The sequence below is a fragment of the Dinoponera quadriceps genome, unplaced genomic scaffold (genome assembly GCF_001313825.1).
Source record: "Dinoponera quadriceps isolate SergipeBrazil2010 unplaced genomic scaffold, ASM131382v1 scaffold717, whole genome shotgun sequence".
Classification (NCBI taxonomy): domain Eukaryota; kingdom Metazoa; phylum Arthropoda; class Insecta; order Hymenoptera; family Formicidae; genus Dinoponera; species Dinoponera quadriceps.
Window position 1 is genome coordinate 813,945 of NW_014555639.1, and position 17,481 is coordinate 831,425.

General features: G+C 40.8%; 2 protein-coding genes across 4 annotated transcripts in view; one reads left to right on the forward strand and one right to left on the reverse strand.

The window, feature by feature from the left end:
* The window catches only part of LOC106744956, a 55,567-nt gene extending 48,923 nt beyond the window's left edge, over window positions 1-6,644 (reverse strand). Inside the window, exon 1 of the mRNA XM_014620140.1 lies at window positions 6,358-6,644. Coding sequence (XP_014475626.1) covers window positions 6,358-6,433 — 76 coding nt within the window. The 5' untranslated portion in view covers window positions 6,434-6,644. The remainder of the gene's footprint in view (window positions 1-6,357) is intronic.
* Window positions 6,645-9,420: 2,776 nt separating this feature from the next.
* On the forward strand, window positions 9,421-16,200 carry LOC106745076 (renin receptor). Of its 3 annotated transcripts, none has more exons than XM_014620349.1 (8): window positions 9,421-9,563; window positions 9,981-10,108; window positions 10,244-10,483; window positions 10,603-10,911; window positions 11,087-11,179; window positions 12,671-12,757; window positions 15,235-15,349; window positions 15,792-16,200. In XM_014620349.1, exons 1-8 carry the CDS (start codon window positions 9,521-9,523, stop codon window positions 15,869-15,871), a joined length of 1,095 nt encoding a protein of 364 aa, XP_014475835.1. In that variant the 5' UTR covers window positions 9,421-9,520; the 3' UTR covers window positions 15,872-16,200. The 3 variants fall into 3 exon arrangements, with proteins under 3 accessions (XP_014475835.1, XP_014475834.1, XP_014475836.1); XM_014620348.1 differs by lacking the exon at window positions 12,671-12,757 and adding an exon at window positions 13,374-13,583; XM_014620350.1 differs by lacking the exon at window positions 12,671-12,757.
* Window positions 16,201-17,481: the final 1,281 nt, after the last annotated feature.

The window sequence follows — 17,481 nt, forward strand, 5'->3', positions numbered from 1 at the left end:
GAAAAGTAATCCCCGCGAACGGTACACAGACGACAAGTGAGTGATTTCGTGAGGGACGGCGCTCCGCCCCCGAATGGGTTCTTAATTTATATTAATTAGTTCGCGCGGAGGAAAAGCGCACTCTTTCCGACACGACCCCTTCGTGCCTTTCGGATCCGTCGTAACGGAGAATTTCTCGGGATTTTACACAACGAATAACGCAGGGCGCGTTTCGCCAAGGAAGGAAAGACGTCGCGAAGGAAGCGACGGTATAGACGCGCTTGGGGTATTTTTACGTCTCGTCCCTTTTTGTTATCTAACAAGAGACTTCTGACGGATAAAAAAGAATAACTGCGCCCACGCACGGAGTGTCGAACATCGTGCGGTTCCCACGCGTAATAATACACTTTCCCCGTACACTACTTTCCCCCTGTACACCCAACTCGACGTTAGTATAGACGGATAGCCGCCGTGGCTCTTAACTCTCTTGCGCTTATATACAGGGTGCCTCGGAACCGCCACATGTCTCTCTAATCGCGGCTCCTCGCCGGCCACTTCGGTTCCCCTCGCTTCTCCTTTCTTTCTCGGCGGAAATTCGCGCCGTCGTTCGCCGTGATTCTCGAGTTCCCGCGATCCGAGAGGAAGTCCCCGACGGCCGCGCGGTATTTAAGACAAATGATCGAGAGCGGGGAAATATTGGATCGTAGCTCGCGAAAAATGGATCCCTCCCGTAGGCGATTTACCGAACGATTTGCCGGGTGTCGCTGGGCAAATCTAGCATGCTACTTCTCGCGGCTATGACGGCTCAATAACGTCGGAGATACACACGAGTGACGGGAGCGTAAAGTCGGGCGAAACGAATAAAACGCAGCCGGACGACAAGCGGCTTAAAATGCAGCGCGACGAACGACGAGCGAGTCACGTGGCGATTGATGCAATTGAATGCAAATGCACCTTGTAATTGTCCGCCCCGCGCTCGGTTAAATGCTATAACATATGTAGACCAATTATCATTTGTATGCGGAATCCATTCTTCGCCATAGTGCAATATTCAACGGCGGTTTGATGATAATTACGAGTGAAATAATGAAATTAAATGTTCACCTACTGTTAATTATGGAACAGCTAAAACTGGTCCCCGTGTTGCGCTAACGTTTCGCTACCTTCCCCGCGCGCATTCGCAATTTATATGCACGTGCAGGGAGCTTCGTGCGCAAAAAGTTGGACGGACATTTGAATCGTGCATGCACGGAGTCTCTCTCTCTCTCTCTCTCTCGCGCGCGTTTCCCTCGTGAAATAAATGGATATGGATACAAATCTTATTTATTTATTTATTACCTCGCGCACGATAAATTCGCAAGTTCGGCGGCGCTTTTCGTATGAGGGACGAAAGAAAACCAGATGGAATGACACACAATCGATAAAATCACGCCGCGGTTTCACCCGGTCCATTTCTCGCGCCGGCCCGCCGCTGTAACTATTATGTAAACCCGACGCGCAACCGGATTTATCAAAAACACAACGGGGAGATACGCGGGAGGAACTAATAATAGAAATTCATAATAAATCACGTGCGTTCTCGCCCCGCGCGATGCGGCTGCGAGAATTCATCATCCGGCGCGATCCCCTGCGAAAATACCCAAATCAGATTACCGGCTCGTCCATTTTACACGCCGTTTAGTTAGCGCTCGCGTCTTCCTTTGCGAGGACCCGTGATCCCCGTTTTAATTTTAATCGCGCCATCCCGCGTCCAATTTTACGTTTCAAGTGGCTCGGAGCAACCGAGCGTGCAAGGGGAGATCGCCATTTTTCTTGCACTCCTCCCCCCCACCCCCTCCCCCTGCACACACCTCCGCGATCCGAATTCGCGTTCTGTCCTTCGGCCACTTTTACCCATTCCCTTAACTTCCTTGCAAATTACGGCAATCCGTTCTGGCCTTCTGGGCTATTCCTCCCGCGCCGGTCTATGCCAATCTCTATTCCCTGCATCATTCACTCGTCTCTCAGGAGAGAATCCCGGGACGTGGCCATCCATCTCGGCGAGGAACTTGTTCCAATCATGTCGGATCCTTAAATCGTTCCTTATTCGCTCCTTCTGCCGTGACTCCCCGCCTTTCTCTTTTTCTATCACTCTCTCTCTCTCTCTCTCTGACTTTCGAGAGTGTCGCGATATCAATTTCTGACTCTGCACTTTTGCGCCGCATTTTTCCGCTCATCAAAACGAGCAAATGCGTGAAGCTCTCTACCTCTCTTCTCTCTCTCTCTCGTCCTGGATACCAAGTTTTGCAAATCCTGGCCATCTCGGCCAATGTAAAAGAGAATTCCCGAACCGGGCGAAGCGCCTCGAATATTTCGACGAGTGGAGAACAGCCGCGCGAGTTATTCCAACTTTGCGCGCTGTGAAAGCGACTTATTGTTTCATCCCTTTTTAATCGCACTGCGATTTATAAACCTGTTATTCTCCCGCTAATCTCCGCCGTTCACTTCCATCGATTCAGATTATCGTTTTTACAACACCATCGATATACCTGTTGCGCGAATTCAGGTGGATTCCCATAGTGATTTCCATTCATCCCCCGCGAGAATCAAATCCAGTCATTGTCGACGGCGGGACGAAGGGTGAAAGAGAGGAGGAGGGGAGGAGAAGGGGGGGGAAACGGGAGACGTTACTCCGAAAATCCTTATTCTCCGGTGGAGAAACACGAGAAAAACATTTCGCGGCGTCAATAATACACGGTTGGCGTATTGAATGCGTTCTATCGCGCGACTCTATTATGTATCGCTCAAGCGCCATAACGTCGCGCGTTCCTCACCTTTACCTCTCCAGCCAGGTGTGTGTCGCTGCACGTGAAAAGAAAGGAAACCCGCCCACACACGCGCGCTCGCTCACGAAAAGGGGGAGCTTGAAGGCCTTCGCACGAAACTAACAATGTAACGAACTTTTGTCGTCTTGTCTACGAACTTGCTTTAAGACGTAGCAACAAGCAAATCGGCCGATCACAGTCGTTTATTAGAAGAATAATCGATTGGCTGGTCGACTTGCTCACGTCCAAAAGAAAGGTTGTGAACATGAACTTTGAGCGGTGTCTATAATGAGAATTTGAGGTGTTATAATTAAGCTTCAAACTTTAAGCAACTGACCGACCACAATCGACTATTCTTCTCACATTTGACTGTGATCGCCGCAAGTCGACGTTTCAATTCTACGTCAAGTCTATTTTCTACATTAAGTTTTCAAAGATCTTCTATTATGCTCCGTTCGATGCTGCAAGTAGGAAGTCACTTCCGTTTTTTTTCACTTCAAAACTTAACGTAGAATTTAACATTTTCCCCCTGGGAGATCTAAATTCCCTTTGCAGCATTAACGGGGGCATTATTAGTGCTCCTTTAATGCTACAAATGGAAAGTTATTTCCGTCTTCTCCACTTGTAGACTCAATGTAGAACCTAATAAACTTAACGTGGAACTAAAATTTTAACTCGGCTGATCGATTTCTTATGGCTTAAAGCTTAAAAGCTTAAGTCTTACTCCTTAAATTCTCATTATGAACGCCGCTTTAGTCGCAATCGTAAGTTTTTACGAAAACTGATCAATCACGGCCGATTATTCTCCTTGCGGTCGAAGAATATTCGACTGGCGGTCAATTTCCTTGCAGTTACGACTGAAAATTCGTTACGTGCAAAGGCCTTGACTCGCGTGACGTTAGGCGCTGCAAAGTAGCCTTTTCCTATATATAGCGGAAAGCGGGAAAGCCGAAAATACTTTTAACGCCGAATGCACGACATCGCGCGTCAATAGCGTGCGCAACAGCCAGGGTGGCACTTAACCTTAATTATAAGCCCTTCTCGGCTAGCGACTTCGCTTAGCGCGCGACGGTGGTGGTGACGGTGGCAGCTTTTAATCGTGGCTTCCTCTATGTGTCTCAGTCTAGTCGTTAATCTTTTTATCAACGCCTCTCTTCCTCTCCATCTCTCCCTCTCTCTCTCTCTCTCTCTCTCTATATATATATATATATATATATATATATTTATATAGACCGGCGTTAATGTTCATAACGACGAAGGGGGTAGCAGAGTCCCTCTCGAGTGGTTAAGCGCTGTCTCGTACTCTCGATGGCAATATCTTCAAAGGATGCCGGTCCATTAGCTTTTAGCGCTGATGCAGCTTCCGCGTAATCCACGACGACCTCATCAATCCAACGGAGACCTGGCGTTCGAGAGGGCCGCCTCCTCTGGAATTGACACGCTCTCCATCGCTCCAACCGACGGCGGCTGTCAGGGATGAGGGTGAAATCCAGATATTCCGCGACGAGACGATAAATCCGGAAAATTCGACCGTTATGTTTAGAGAAAGTCGTCCGTTTCCCCCCGCTCCCTCCATTTTTTGCAATTTAATACGCGCGCTCTCATTTCTCACTTTCTAGAATTTAATTTACCCCTTCGGCTGCCTTCCCCTCCCTCCTTTTCTCTCCTTTTTAGAATTTATGTACGTCACCGCAGCGCCCCGTTTCGGAACGAATTTATATTTTGCCCCTGTATTATGTTAAATCCTTATATTATAATATACTCTACGTTATATTAAATCTAACTCCTCTTCTATTTCGGATTTTAATATACATCTATTTCTTGCTCCAGAATCGCTTGAGAATTTAATTCATCTGTACATCTCTTCCCTTCCTTCTTCCTCTCTCTCTCTCTCTCTCTCTCTCTTTCATATTTAATAATTTAGTTAATCCTTTTTTGTCTCCCGCGGTTTAATATATTCTTTATATATATATCGCCTTTTTGTGGGATTTAAATTATTTTTCAACTCCATATTATGCTTCTTGACGTTTATGTATTTTTATTTTTCATTTCTGCAAGATTTAAATTCGATGTGAGTACTGAGTTAACTCCTTAGTACGACCAATATATAGGTTTCGATGAATTTTCGCCATTTGCAGAAATGGTGGCGAATAAGTTAGCACAACGAAATCGATTGCTCACCGAGCAGGTACATTGAGTATCGCGTTTAATAACACGCTATATTTCTGTCCGTCATTTTAGTTTCAGATTTCCAATGCGAAGTAAATAATGAGTTTTTCGAGTACCTACGTATAATCACATACCGCTGTAGAAATAAATATATTTTCAAAAATATATACAAGAGAGAGTAATCGATATTTTCAGTAAGCAGAGGGATTCCCCCTTTCGTTACTTTTATTACGTTACAAAACTCGATTTAACTTTATAAGAAAAAAAGTTCCTACAAATGGTCGAAGAAACTTGGGTATTTCAAGGTTAAGCTCGCGTACAATGCAATTGTTTCTAAAAGAGTACTTGGCGGAATATTTTCGACGTCGATCCCTATCATATCAATATTTTGCGCTCTTCCTCCTCTATCGCTACAGTCGTAGCTTTTGTAAAACGTTCGCGCGTATATATGTTTCGTGTTTTTCTTTCTCTCCCGTTGTAACCGTTTTTTTCCGCGATACTAAAATTTTCTCGTTAGAACTCCTGAATTTACAGCCGCTTCCGACGAAATTTCGCGTTTGTGAAAATATTTTTCGGGAAACGGCATCGTGTTTTTCCGAGAGAAGAGCCCGGACCAGGCAAGTTATCCAACTCGCGATCGAGAGTCGATTTTCCCTTAGCGAAAAATATCGAGGCCGCCATTTATCGCAACTTTCCAACCCTCAACATTATACAGGGTGTTCCCGCTTTTAACGGACGAACTTCGAAAGTGTACAGAGGCGGCCGAAATACAGCGGCGGTCCCGAGATACCTACGGTGTTAAATTATTTGCTATCGTCGCCGTACGTCGAAAATTAGCGTGAGCAGTGAAATAACGCGGAAACATTCCCGGAATTTGCCAAGTTAAAGAAGAAAGTATGAGAAAGAGAAGCTTGGAATGTTTAGTTGTGCAATTTTTTCTTCCTTTCATTTTGTCTCGAGCGTCCCTATGCTTTCTCGATGTTTATTCGTTAAAGCAATAAGCACTCTGTGTGTCTTTGTAAACGAGCCTCGGAACTTTATTCAAACAAAGTCTGCCTTTAATTAGCTGCAAAATATGGCTTTGCGATCTATTTACCTTTCGGAAACCCGCTCCGCGTAAAGTCCTTCTTTTTCGTCTACGTAATACTTCGGGACTATCGGGTGTCGCGCCGATACATTCACTCCCGGCGAGGAAAAGCCGACTCCGAAATTCGCCCGAACTGTCATCCGAAGCGTCGCACTCGGAGCTGTCGTCGGAGGAAACGCCGCTAATCGCGCGGGACACCCCGTATATATTCGCTAAACATTCCCCCCTTTGCCAGGGATCTTTAATTTAACTCTGCATACGCGCCGCGTATTACGACGGCGTTTATCGAATCGATTACGGTTACCGAAATAAACCCACCTGAGGCGGAGTGAACGACGGCCAGCAGCAACAACAGCAAACAGGATGTGATACACGGTGAAGGCATGCTTGTCATTACTTTGTTCCGACGTTCCTTCCGGAAAAACCGTTCACCTCATCTCAGGCACACCGCGCACACCGATTGATCGGGGCTAACAACAACACGTCTATTCACGAGCAACGCACGACGCACCAGTGTTGTGATACCGTCGATAATACGCAGGACCGACCGACCGACCGACGTGACGCGGGTGAATTTTTGCACGGATCGAAACCTCGACCCTACATCTCAGGCGGCCGAGCGTGTACTGATACCTGGCGCGCTTTATGCGCGCGGCTGTTCCCCATCTCTCTCTCTCTCTCTCGACCGTCTCTCTCTTAGTCACGTGCCTCTCTCTCTCCTTTCCTCTCTTACCTCCTTTCTCTTTCTCTTTCTCTCTCTCTCTTTCCTCTTTCGTGCACCTGCCCGGCGATCGCCTGTCTCTCTTCCTCTCGCGGTCATTGGCCGCCCACACGCGCCCCGCCAACTCGCGAAATTTGTCGATAATAATAAATAAATAATAATCCTTTTCTGACCGTTGAGTGACTTCGAAAATTTGCAATTTCGAATCTGGACTTGTCAATCCGACATCTCTGGAATTGGGAAGTGTAGTAATTTGGACGGTTGAATCGGCTCGTCGAATTTTAATCTTCGATCTGTGCGGCTTGACGCGGCTTTTGCGGGAGATCCGTGTGAAACGTCGAAACGACTGTCAAATTTTCGTACTTGCGGTAGTATAATTATAGCGTAATTTAAGCTAGACACATTTTTTTAATTATAGGCGAAGGAACGAGCCTAACCTGATCGGGCGGCTGAAAACGTACGTCTGACGCGTTGTCGAAACGCACTGTTCGAATCTAAAAGGTACCTCTCAACCGCCGTTGAATCGTATCATTCGAAGACAAATCGATTCTCCGACCTGCCTTTGAATCGCAAAAGCGAAAACGAAAAGGCGCCCGCTCTCGTCGTTAAATCGTACTACTCGACACTGAAATGGCCATCTTGACTTCCTGCTGAGACAGGAACAATTAAGGCTGCTGTACGTGAAAAAGAATTAGTCGCGATCGTGAGACCGTAAGCAAATCGACCAACCACAATCGATTATTCCGCAACGTAAGAAGAATAGTCGACTGTGGTTAGTCGATTTGTTCGCGACCTTACGGTTATGACTAAAACTTTTTTACGTATCTACAAAAGCCTTTAGCAATAAAAGGATGGGCTGATCTATTATTGAGTATACTGCTTGAAAATATGTGCCTCTCTGTTTGATTTGTCGTTGAGTCGTACTACGACTTCGATTTGTCACTGTAGCGTTTCAAGAAATAAGTTCCCGTGCATTTATTGAAGGGATGCCAATGTATATTTTAATATTCAATGCACGTTTCTCTCTTGATTCAATCCATGAGGCCGGAGTACAACAAGCTGCCAGAAAGTAGAATCCTAGAGAAATAGAGAAGGGCAACTGAATTCGATATATCGAAAGACCGCCATTTTCTTTCCATGGTGATACTTGGAGCAAGCGAGTAAGGAAGGAGAAAAAAGATAAGTAGAGAAGAAAGGTTGCAAGAGGCCTCCATAATTAATCGAAGTAAAAATATTCTCCCCATAATTGTAGCTCGTTATAACTCAAAACATCAAAAATGATACGCTAAAAGTATTGGGTCAACGCAAATTTTCGTCCTGTTTCTTAATCAAAATATATACATAAAACATTTATTTATTTTAAAATACAATGAACAAATTTTAAATTAACGTGCCATCTCTTCGATAGCTGCCCGATCTCTCGTAGAAATTTTGAATTTTCTAAACAAAGAACCGATTAAGAAACGGAGCAAATTTTTGTATCAGCTCAATATAACGAAAATATTATAACTTACTAGCACATCATATGTGTTCTTAGAGCCAGGTTCGCAACCTCCGGTTAACTTAATCTGCTGATTATTCCATTGGAATTCCACTCGCCAATCACATTTGCCGTTGAGCAGAATTGACCAGAAATAACCAATCACTGTTGACATTTAACCGGCTAAGTTAACCGGAGGTTGTGAAACCAGCCTTTGATCGTGATGGTCAAAGAAAATAGCTCTTGTGATTCAGGGAGCCACTTTAAGCTACAAATGCTTCGAGGCTTAGTATAAAAAAATCATATTATTTTTTAAGCGCTCCAAAGCATTTGCACGTTCAAATGGACCGTTCCCTCAGGCAGCCAATCCAAAGGCTTTCTCCACAGTTTACAGTTGCCACCATAAACATAATATATCTAGACCAAACATTTGCTTTTGTTTGAGGAGTGGGAATGTACGTAGAAAAGAATGTACAATGTTTTGTGTCTCTTGCGTTTCCTTTCGCACGCGTAGTTTATGCGCGTGTTTATGCGCGAACGAGAGAGACGTCAGGAAACACCGAGTGCATCCTTTTTTTCATATACTTCGACCTTTACTCCTCAATACTCGGTCTAGATATATCGTGTCTATAGTTGCAACAGTAGCAGTCGGTTCCTTTGATGTAGCGGTGATCGATCACGTGACGGTCGACCATATTGAGGAAGGTGTAGGCGCTTAATTTGAACGATATCAAGAGACGCTTCCAACTGTTTGTGTCTTAAAGCAAGGAAAATTATGGATCAAACCATACACGGAAAAAATCAACCAGAAAAGAAACAACCAGATGCGTTCTGGTTGAAGGAAATAGAATTTCTGGTTCTTATGATTCAAACATGGCTGTTATAACCAGAGATTCTGTTTCCTTCAATAAAAATGCATCTGGCTGTGCCTCTTTCCAGTTGATACAACCAGACTTCTTTTTCCGCGCGGTTTTAAAATTTAATGTAAAGTAAAAATCCTTCTATATGCATGAATCATACATTCGGCCAAGGTTCGTTAACAAGATCTACCAGAGTTTAAATATGAGCAAATCGAGAAGATAATCGATCTTTCTAAAAAGAAGGGGAATCGAGACTATCGAATCGTATCGCATATCGCTCGACATTAGTTATAGACTAGCGCCATCTAGTGAAGGAAGAAAGGGAGGACAGGCCACAGGTGATCACATGATCATGTCCGAATATTGAGCGAAATCGAGGGAGTGTCTGGTGTTGTGTGCGAGTTATTTCTTCACGCAACAATGCTCCGACAATTGTCACTGCTTCTCGCTAGCTTTGCAGCAGGTAATTATCCTTTAATTTCCTGAACAATCTCTTCAGAATGCCCACAGTTCTCCGAGTTTCGTGCGATCGAAGTCCCGACTGCAGGACCAACAGAATCCAATTTCCCAAATTCCTTGGGAAAACCCGAATATCTTCGAAACGTTTACCTTTCTCCATCTTTGATTAAAATAAGTCTTTTTTCTCCTGAAACGTCTGTAAATCCTGATGGTTATGCCGATTCGTTGATGTATTTGATTGTTGTATCACACTGACACATGAAGATCTAATCGAAACCTAATGATCGTTAGGTAAATTTTTAGAACTCTGCCTCCGTTATTATTAATGATGTCAAAGGAACTTCCTGTTTGACACATAATACTTGAAACGAGTATATGTGGTTACATTTAATAGGTACATTAATTTTATGTTTCTTTCTAGTTCAAGCCACTGGCGAATTTGTTGTCCTACATTCTCCCGACAGCGTAGAATTCACTTCAAATGGAGAGATCGAGCAAAGCATTCTCAAGGATATGCTGTCTGCAGCGCTTGGTTATACAGGAAAGCAGGTATGTCATTTTTAATCTTAATAATGCTTCATTCTATATGTTCTTAGGTACCATAAAACTCTGCATATACATGAAACATTTAAACTGTAATATTTTGGATATTAATTTATCACAAGAATGTCTATGATATTGCAGAAGGATTCGGAGCATAGCATTGCGATATGGGATCCATTCTCAATGCCTAAAGCATTGGTAGCGATGCCGATCGAAGGGATAGAGAAGCTGCCTTTTATGAAGGATAAAGCCAAAGTCGAATATGCTATGATTTTTGACGAGGCAGAGGAAACTACTTGGCAAGCTATTAGAAGCAGAGTGGAGGAAAGGAGCAACGACAATACATTGGTTAGGATCAACTTGAGCGATGGTGTTGACGCTGTAAGTATGATTGAACATTTCGATATGGAAATTGCTTCTGTATATTTATATGTTACTTCAGCTTGAACATTCTCCATTAGTTGTGAAGTGTTCTAAACAGAATTCTTTTATTCTGCCAGTTGGGCCAGTCGGCTCTCGGTGAACTCAAGCCTGTTAACATAGACAAGCTGACAGCGCTGAGCTCAGAAATTGAGGAGGATCGCAGATTCGTCGAGGAGATGCAGCTCCTCCACGCGATCGCCGACAACGCGTTTTCCACGAAGAAACACGACTCTAGCACAGACGTCTACTGGATAGTAGTATCAACGTTTAAACCGGTCCTAGACTTCCACGGGAACACCTCTGCGGCAGCCAACGAGGCGTGCACAGTACTGAATGACGCCATGGAACACATCTCCAAGGCTTTCGTGAACGCTTACGATGGCAAGGTATGCGTTTTGATATTTTTCTTCCAGACATGGTGTTATAGTTTGTATTATTCATTTGTTTTTCAATCCTTAATTTAATAATCTGAATTTAATATTTTCCTCTTAGAGAGAAGGAAAGAGATAATATTTTCAAGAACTGTTTAATATATTTTCGATATTTGCATTTCTGTTATAGGTTGTAATTGCAGCATTCACGAATGATGCCAGCAAAGTGAGGAACGCCCGTTCCGTGCTTCTCGATAGAGAACCCAGAGCCGCCGATGCTTCGGTGAGTCCTGTAACGTGCATTACCTTAAACTCTGTTCGCGTCTTTCATAGTATCTAATGCGTTTCAAATATGGGACTACTTGGATATATTTGGGAATATTGATTAAAGGGTGTTCACAAGCAGTATTTGTCATTGAGCTATCTGCGCAAAGATGAGAATAAATTTCTAATCTTAAGTTATTGACTATTTCAAGAAAGTGAATTCGTTGTTTTAATCGTTAATATTTTAATCGTTTTAAGATTTTGACGATGTGAAATATGTTTAAACGGGATGTAAGCAAAGATGTAGTGTCACGTTTGAAATACTGCTGTAAGTCTAATTTCAAAGATAAAACTTTAAAATTCCGCATACGTAATTTCTACACATTAAAAAAAGTTTTTTTTAATATCATCATATAGGTTGCTATACAATATATGTGACTGTACAAAATGATAACGTATAATGTCTAATTAATAAAAATCATTTTATCAATTTTTATTGGAAATATTCAACTAATTTTTTTTTAATGTCCTCAAGATTTGCATAGTTTTATGTACGAGAAGCAGAATTACTTATAATTATTATTATTATCGTTTCACGTGGCTTCGTTGCATAATCATTTCATTTAAAATCACAAAATTGTTACAATTTTATTTTTACTTATAATTAATTAATTCTGTTCTGTTTATTATATATAATTTAATTCCTATTTAATTAAAATTATAATTATATGATTTTAAAAGAGATTGTTTGTACAGTGAGAGGCCACATAGAACAATAATTCTATTTTCCAGGCTACATAATTCTTGAAAATGTTTCAAAAACAAAATTATTTTCAATAGCAAGTGATAAGAAGGTAGATATATTACAGAGAGNTTATCTTTTATAATAACATTAGATTTCAACACATTTTTAGAAAAGGTATATATATGCTTATTACGTGTTTAAAATTGCAAAACTTTATCTTTAAAAGCTTACAGCAGTGCTTTAAATATGACATTGTACTTTAGCTTTCATTTCCTCTTAAATATAAATAGCATTTTACTTGAACCTTGCGTGTGATTTCATCAAGTAAGTATCATACTTTTTATTTAAAAAACGTTAACTAAAATTCATTATTGAAAATAAAATGTGAAAATAGAATTCCCGTATAAATGATCGTCGATCGCTCTTTTATTATATCCCGATATGGATTAACAATTGTTACATCTATTTTCCATAGTTTTAAATGATCCATATTTAACAATATTTTAATATGTATAATATATCCATGAAAAATGTGAACGGATAATATTGTACGGATTGAATAAAAAAAAAACAATGTATAAGCTGCATGGAAATACGATAAAAGGTTCGAAAATCGATAGATACAATTTTCAGCGCGACCTCGTGTACTTTTCGAATATTCAATTATTCAGAGTTACAGAACAGAATCGCGTCACGATATTAATTAGCACACAACTGTCTTTCCTTCATCTGTACTGTTTATAATTGTTACGGGACCTTTTGTAGGCTTATAAGACTAAAAGTGTTAAATCCACTGGTGGTGCCAAGGGAGCGCCAATTAGTTCAGACTTTAACGATAATTTGTTGACCAAGGTACCGTGTCGAATCGTACTGCATGGTCTATTACTTGACTGAGAGTGTTCTTTTTCGATTTAGAGGTAGCTTTCTGCATGACTCTCGAACACGATGAATTACTCTGATTACTCCGACCTACGAACTTACAAACTAACCATCCAAAATGGTCGATTTTTACATCGGTGTTCCCCCCCCCCCCNTCGGGAAAGTTTGGAAGTCACTGAAATATTTTTCACGATGCGCCAAGCTAGGCAAATCCTTGACGTACTAATATTCTTGTGTCTAGTTTCGTATCGTTATACTTAGACGGTCGCAAATATGTGACTCTCGAAATGCTTAAATATTCTTGGAGGCTGGAGTTCGGAGCTTACAGATTTATCAATTCGCCGAATTGTATCTTTAATATTCCGCGGAAAATTGGAAACTTATTACATGAATAACTTGAAACGCTCCCAAAGCTGGAACTTTTGAAAATCCCATGTTCTAGCAAGCGATAAAACTTGAAACTGCTTACCGAGTAAATCCAATCTAGTCGCGAAGTTAAGTCTTCGAAAATTCTAGTATCCTCGGAGCCTCGAGAAGGCTTGGTACTTGAACCATTTTACTGAGATTACTGAACAACACTTGATTGTAGCGAGACGACGAGCAAGACCGGCAAAATATCGAAGAGGGGAAAATGAATAGTATGAGTAGTACTAGCGAGTCCAACACTGTCGGCAGCACTACTGAACGTACGGGCGTTCAGGATGATAGCTCGACGTCGGAAAATTCCGACCAGGACTCGAATAATAAGGAGGACTCGGTTATTAAGATAAATACTGACACACAGACAATCGCAGGACAGGTATCGCAAACATATTAACATGCATCGCAGTCGAAGGATCCAGGGGAAAAACTTGGCCACTCGATACGATCTGTCGTATATTTCTTCACTGTTACTTTTATATGTTAACATCATGTACATACATAGCGCTGTCCGTCGTTAGTTAATTTTTGTTTTTAATTTGTTTGTAATCCCCCAAAAACGCTACGTGTCGAGAGATAAGAGCTGTTCGATTTTATCGTTGAACGAGAAAGAAAAAAGAAAGAAACAAACGAACTCGATGCACCCACAGTTTACAGAATATGTCGTAACAAAGGCAAATAAGTGTGACATACGTGTGCGTACAATCAGGTGTGCGAAGTACCCGAACAAACTTAAACAAGAAAGGAAACAAAAACAAAAATACATCTCGAGCGATCAATATTTCGTCAAGTCTCCTTCCCCTGGAGTCTTCCATTGTTTTCGTTTACCGCCAGACCTTGCCGGAGTATTAGAGCGCCTGAGTTCCTAGCAGGATGAACGATTAATTTAGCGTTTTACGAAGCGTACTTTCCAGTAGCCGAACAACATTAACGGAGGATCTTCCGACACTCAATTCAATTCAGCTTCAATTCCGTAGTAGCGTTTCGTTTTTTCAGTTCGTGTGACTTTTCTTTGCATCGAAAATTGCCGCCCGCCGATCAAACATCAGCACTAACAAGTTACTGCTCTCTCGTGTGAATGGCGCTTAATTATGGTTATAGTTATTATTCATGTAATTGGACCGCGAGTTTTAGACGATTAGTTCTGTCGGTCTTGCGCTTGAGAAGCTAAAATTAAGATCTGAGTCTGAACGATTATTCTTCCCCCGGAAATCTAATTATTGATCTAAATGAATATGATTAAAGAAAAAAGGGCATGTGCATGACACCGAGTCTACATTCTTTCGTTTCTCAGGTGCAAAATCATGACCTTGCATGTTAGTCTTGCTGTGTTTATTAATTGCATGCACATGTTTTAATGATAATAAATCAACAAACGATTATTTCTCCAATAGAAAGTTTTTGTTAGGGGTGATTTAATTAGCTGGTTCGTTGTTAGCGAATATCAGATCCCGTTTTGACGAGTTGCGAATCCTTGAAGCTGTTTCATGTATATCAATTGCGAGAGCTTTGATATTCTTATATATTAACACTTCGCGGAAAAAATTGTGTTATCGCAAAATTGTGCAGATAAGCCCTGGAATGTTGCAGGTTGCAATAAAAGAGTTGGAAAATAATGTCGAAATTTATTTCCCAACTCCCTGCGAATTAAAATTTATTACTTATCGCCATATACTTACTTTTTTGTAAATTTATACCGGGTGTTTTTTTTTCTACAGAATAAAAAATAACTTATCGACTTACGAAGATTGATTAATAAGAGATGTATATAAATTAATCTCTCTCTCTCTCTCTCTCTCTCTCTCTCTCTCTCTCTCTTTCTTTCTCTCTTTCTTTTTTCTCCATAAAATAGCTTTATAGGAGACAGAGAAATCAATTTATTTGGGCACGTTATCCATTCGCGAAGTGTTAAGAAGTGTAGAGTGCTATTAGTTACATTCAACGAGTACCAGAGAGACATACGCAGAGGATTGAAACTCGTATTCAAGGATCGCTTCCGGCTGTCCATTACATCGACTCTTCTGTTTCAGAAACCTGAAGAATTTTCCGGCCGCTCGAAAGATTACTCGGAGGACTATCCCGTCATCTTCAACATAATACTGTGGTTCGGCGTCGTTTTCTGCTTTTCTCTCTTAGTCATTTGCAGTACGTATCTTTCGAAATGGGAAAAGCTGATTCATGAAGTTTCACACCGGCGGATAATCTCTCGAGATTTTTCGGGAGGATTATCTCGAATCGATTATCTTCCAATCGATGATAAGACTTCACGCGTTATCTTGTCTCGACGAATATTCCAAATCGATTCCAACGAATAACGGAATCTTCCCGATACTTTGAATATTAAAGTTAAACATTCTCGAGGTCTCGAAAAGACCGGAAAGATTTAGTGATTCTCCGTAGCGATTTTTTACACAGGAGATGTTCGATTTAGATATTACAAATTATAAATGTCAGATACACACACGCACGATTTGATTTTAAAAGAGAATTCTAAATTAGACGTTTGTTTTCCCCCTGTAATCACACATATTCGTGTTCGTCTCCTCGAAGAAAATCGGACAGGATGGTAAATTTGCTGTGTTTTCAGTTGCAATCGGCGATATGGATCCAGGACGGGATTCCATTATCTACAGGATGACATCGAATCGAATGAAGAAGGACAATTAAATGTAAATATAGAGTTGTAATATTATAAAGTATGTTTCTGTGCAATGTGGTATTTTACTCGTCGGAGCGCCTGTGCGTAATTTATTAGTTTCGGTTCGTGAGATTTCCTCCTTCTCTTCGAAGTGGAGGAATCAGTCAGCTGTCACGAAGATTATCTAGCTCGGTTAATCGTCATAGCGCTCAAATCACTGGAACATATTTGTATCATCTCACCGGATCATATGGAAATGACTGTTACGTCGCTGCGAGAGACTTGTAAATCTGTATATGTCCCGTTAAAATTCGACCAATAAAATCGGTCGATTCCTAAATACATCATGTTTATCCGAGTTAAGATGCCTTATTTATCCTTCAATCGTTCGAAAATCAGGGTAAACACAAAGTATCGATCTGCTGCCGATCTCACTCCGATGTGTTTATTAAGATACGCGAAATAAACAATTTTTTACGTTATTTGTGTGTACCTTTTTAAATTTCAGGAGTGACAGAGAATATGAAAGAATTAAAAACTGTAGTCGAATGCCTCTTTATGTTAAGGAGACATTCTAGACCATAAATACGCATTTTTTCTAGAATTGTTTTCCTACAATGGAAAAACAGTAACAGGTACGCTTTTAAAAACTGCGCACATTTATTTATACAGCTCTGAAGAATATATATTTTTTGTTATGATAAAATTCATACATTTTTTAAAGTAATAAAGCAAAATGAATATGCATATGCAAATAATTCGTGTTGCTGCAGTCGTTGATTTTGCGTTTCTCATTATTCTGAATAAAAAAAAGAACAGAAAAGATTTGTGTTTAATACGAATGTGGCTATAGTACGAACTACAGGGAAGAAAAAAATATTGAGAATTTCCAAAATGTGTGGCAGCATTTCAAAGAAAAAGTTCGACATTTCACGAAAATGATCCGTTCTTTGATTGATAACCAAAAAATTTTACATATATCACATTGGTTGTAGTCCATGCGATGAAGAGACATTCGTTTTATATATTTGTCAAGTTTGACAAAGATTGTTTTATCGAGAATGTTAAAGTCTTCAGAAAAACGTGATTTCGAGAAAAACGATTTTAAAGTTTTACTTCTCATACATATAAGAGAGCATCATTTTCTTACCTATACTTAGTCATCCATTCTTGGACCATATAATAAGCTCTTCGCAAGTTCAAAATATTCTTCTCGGACCATTCTTTCTTGCTGACGAGCGATTCTTGCCTCTTTTGATGCTTCGGAATGCTTGCGCTTTGCTCGTTATTTTCTATGCGTTTACTACATTTCAAGCAAACTTTTCATCATTCAATGTAGAATATGTTTTTGATATGTTTTGCAGATATTGCCGGACGAAAAGCTGTCGACAACCAAGCGTCCTTAATAATAACTACTTTCAAATCTAGGAGATTGGAAACAATCTAAAAGGTCGCAAGTAGTAAAACAAGTCTAAGAAACAACAACAATACAAAGAAACGTTAATATAAATATAATTATAAATGTCGTCTAAACTACCTTTCTTTTATGTCGTCACGTGCGCCAAATGCTCTTATTCACTGTCTGCACTCCGCTTCTCGATCTCAACTTTGCCACTTTTTCAAATTTTTATCTGACACT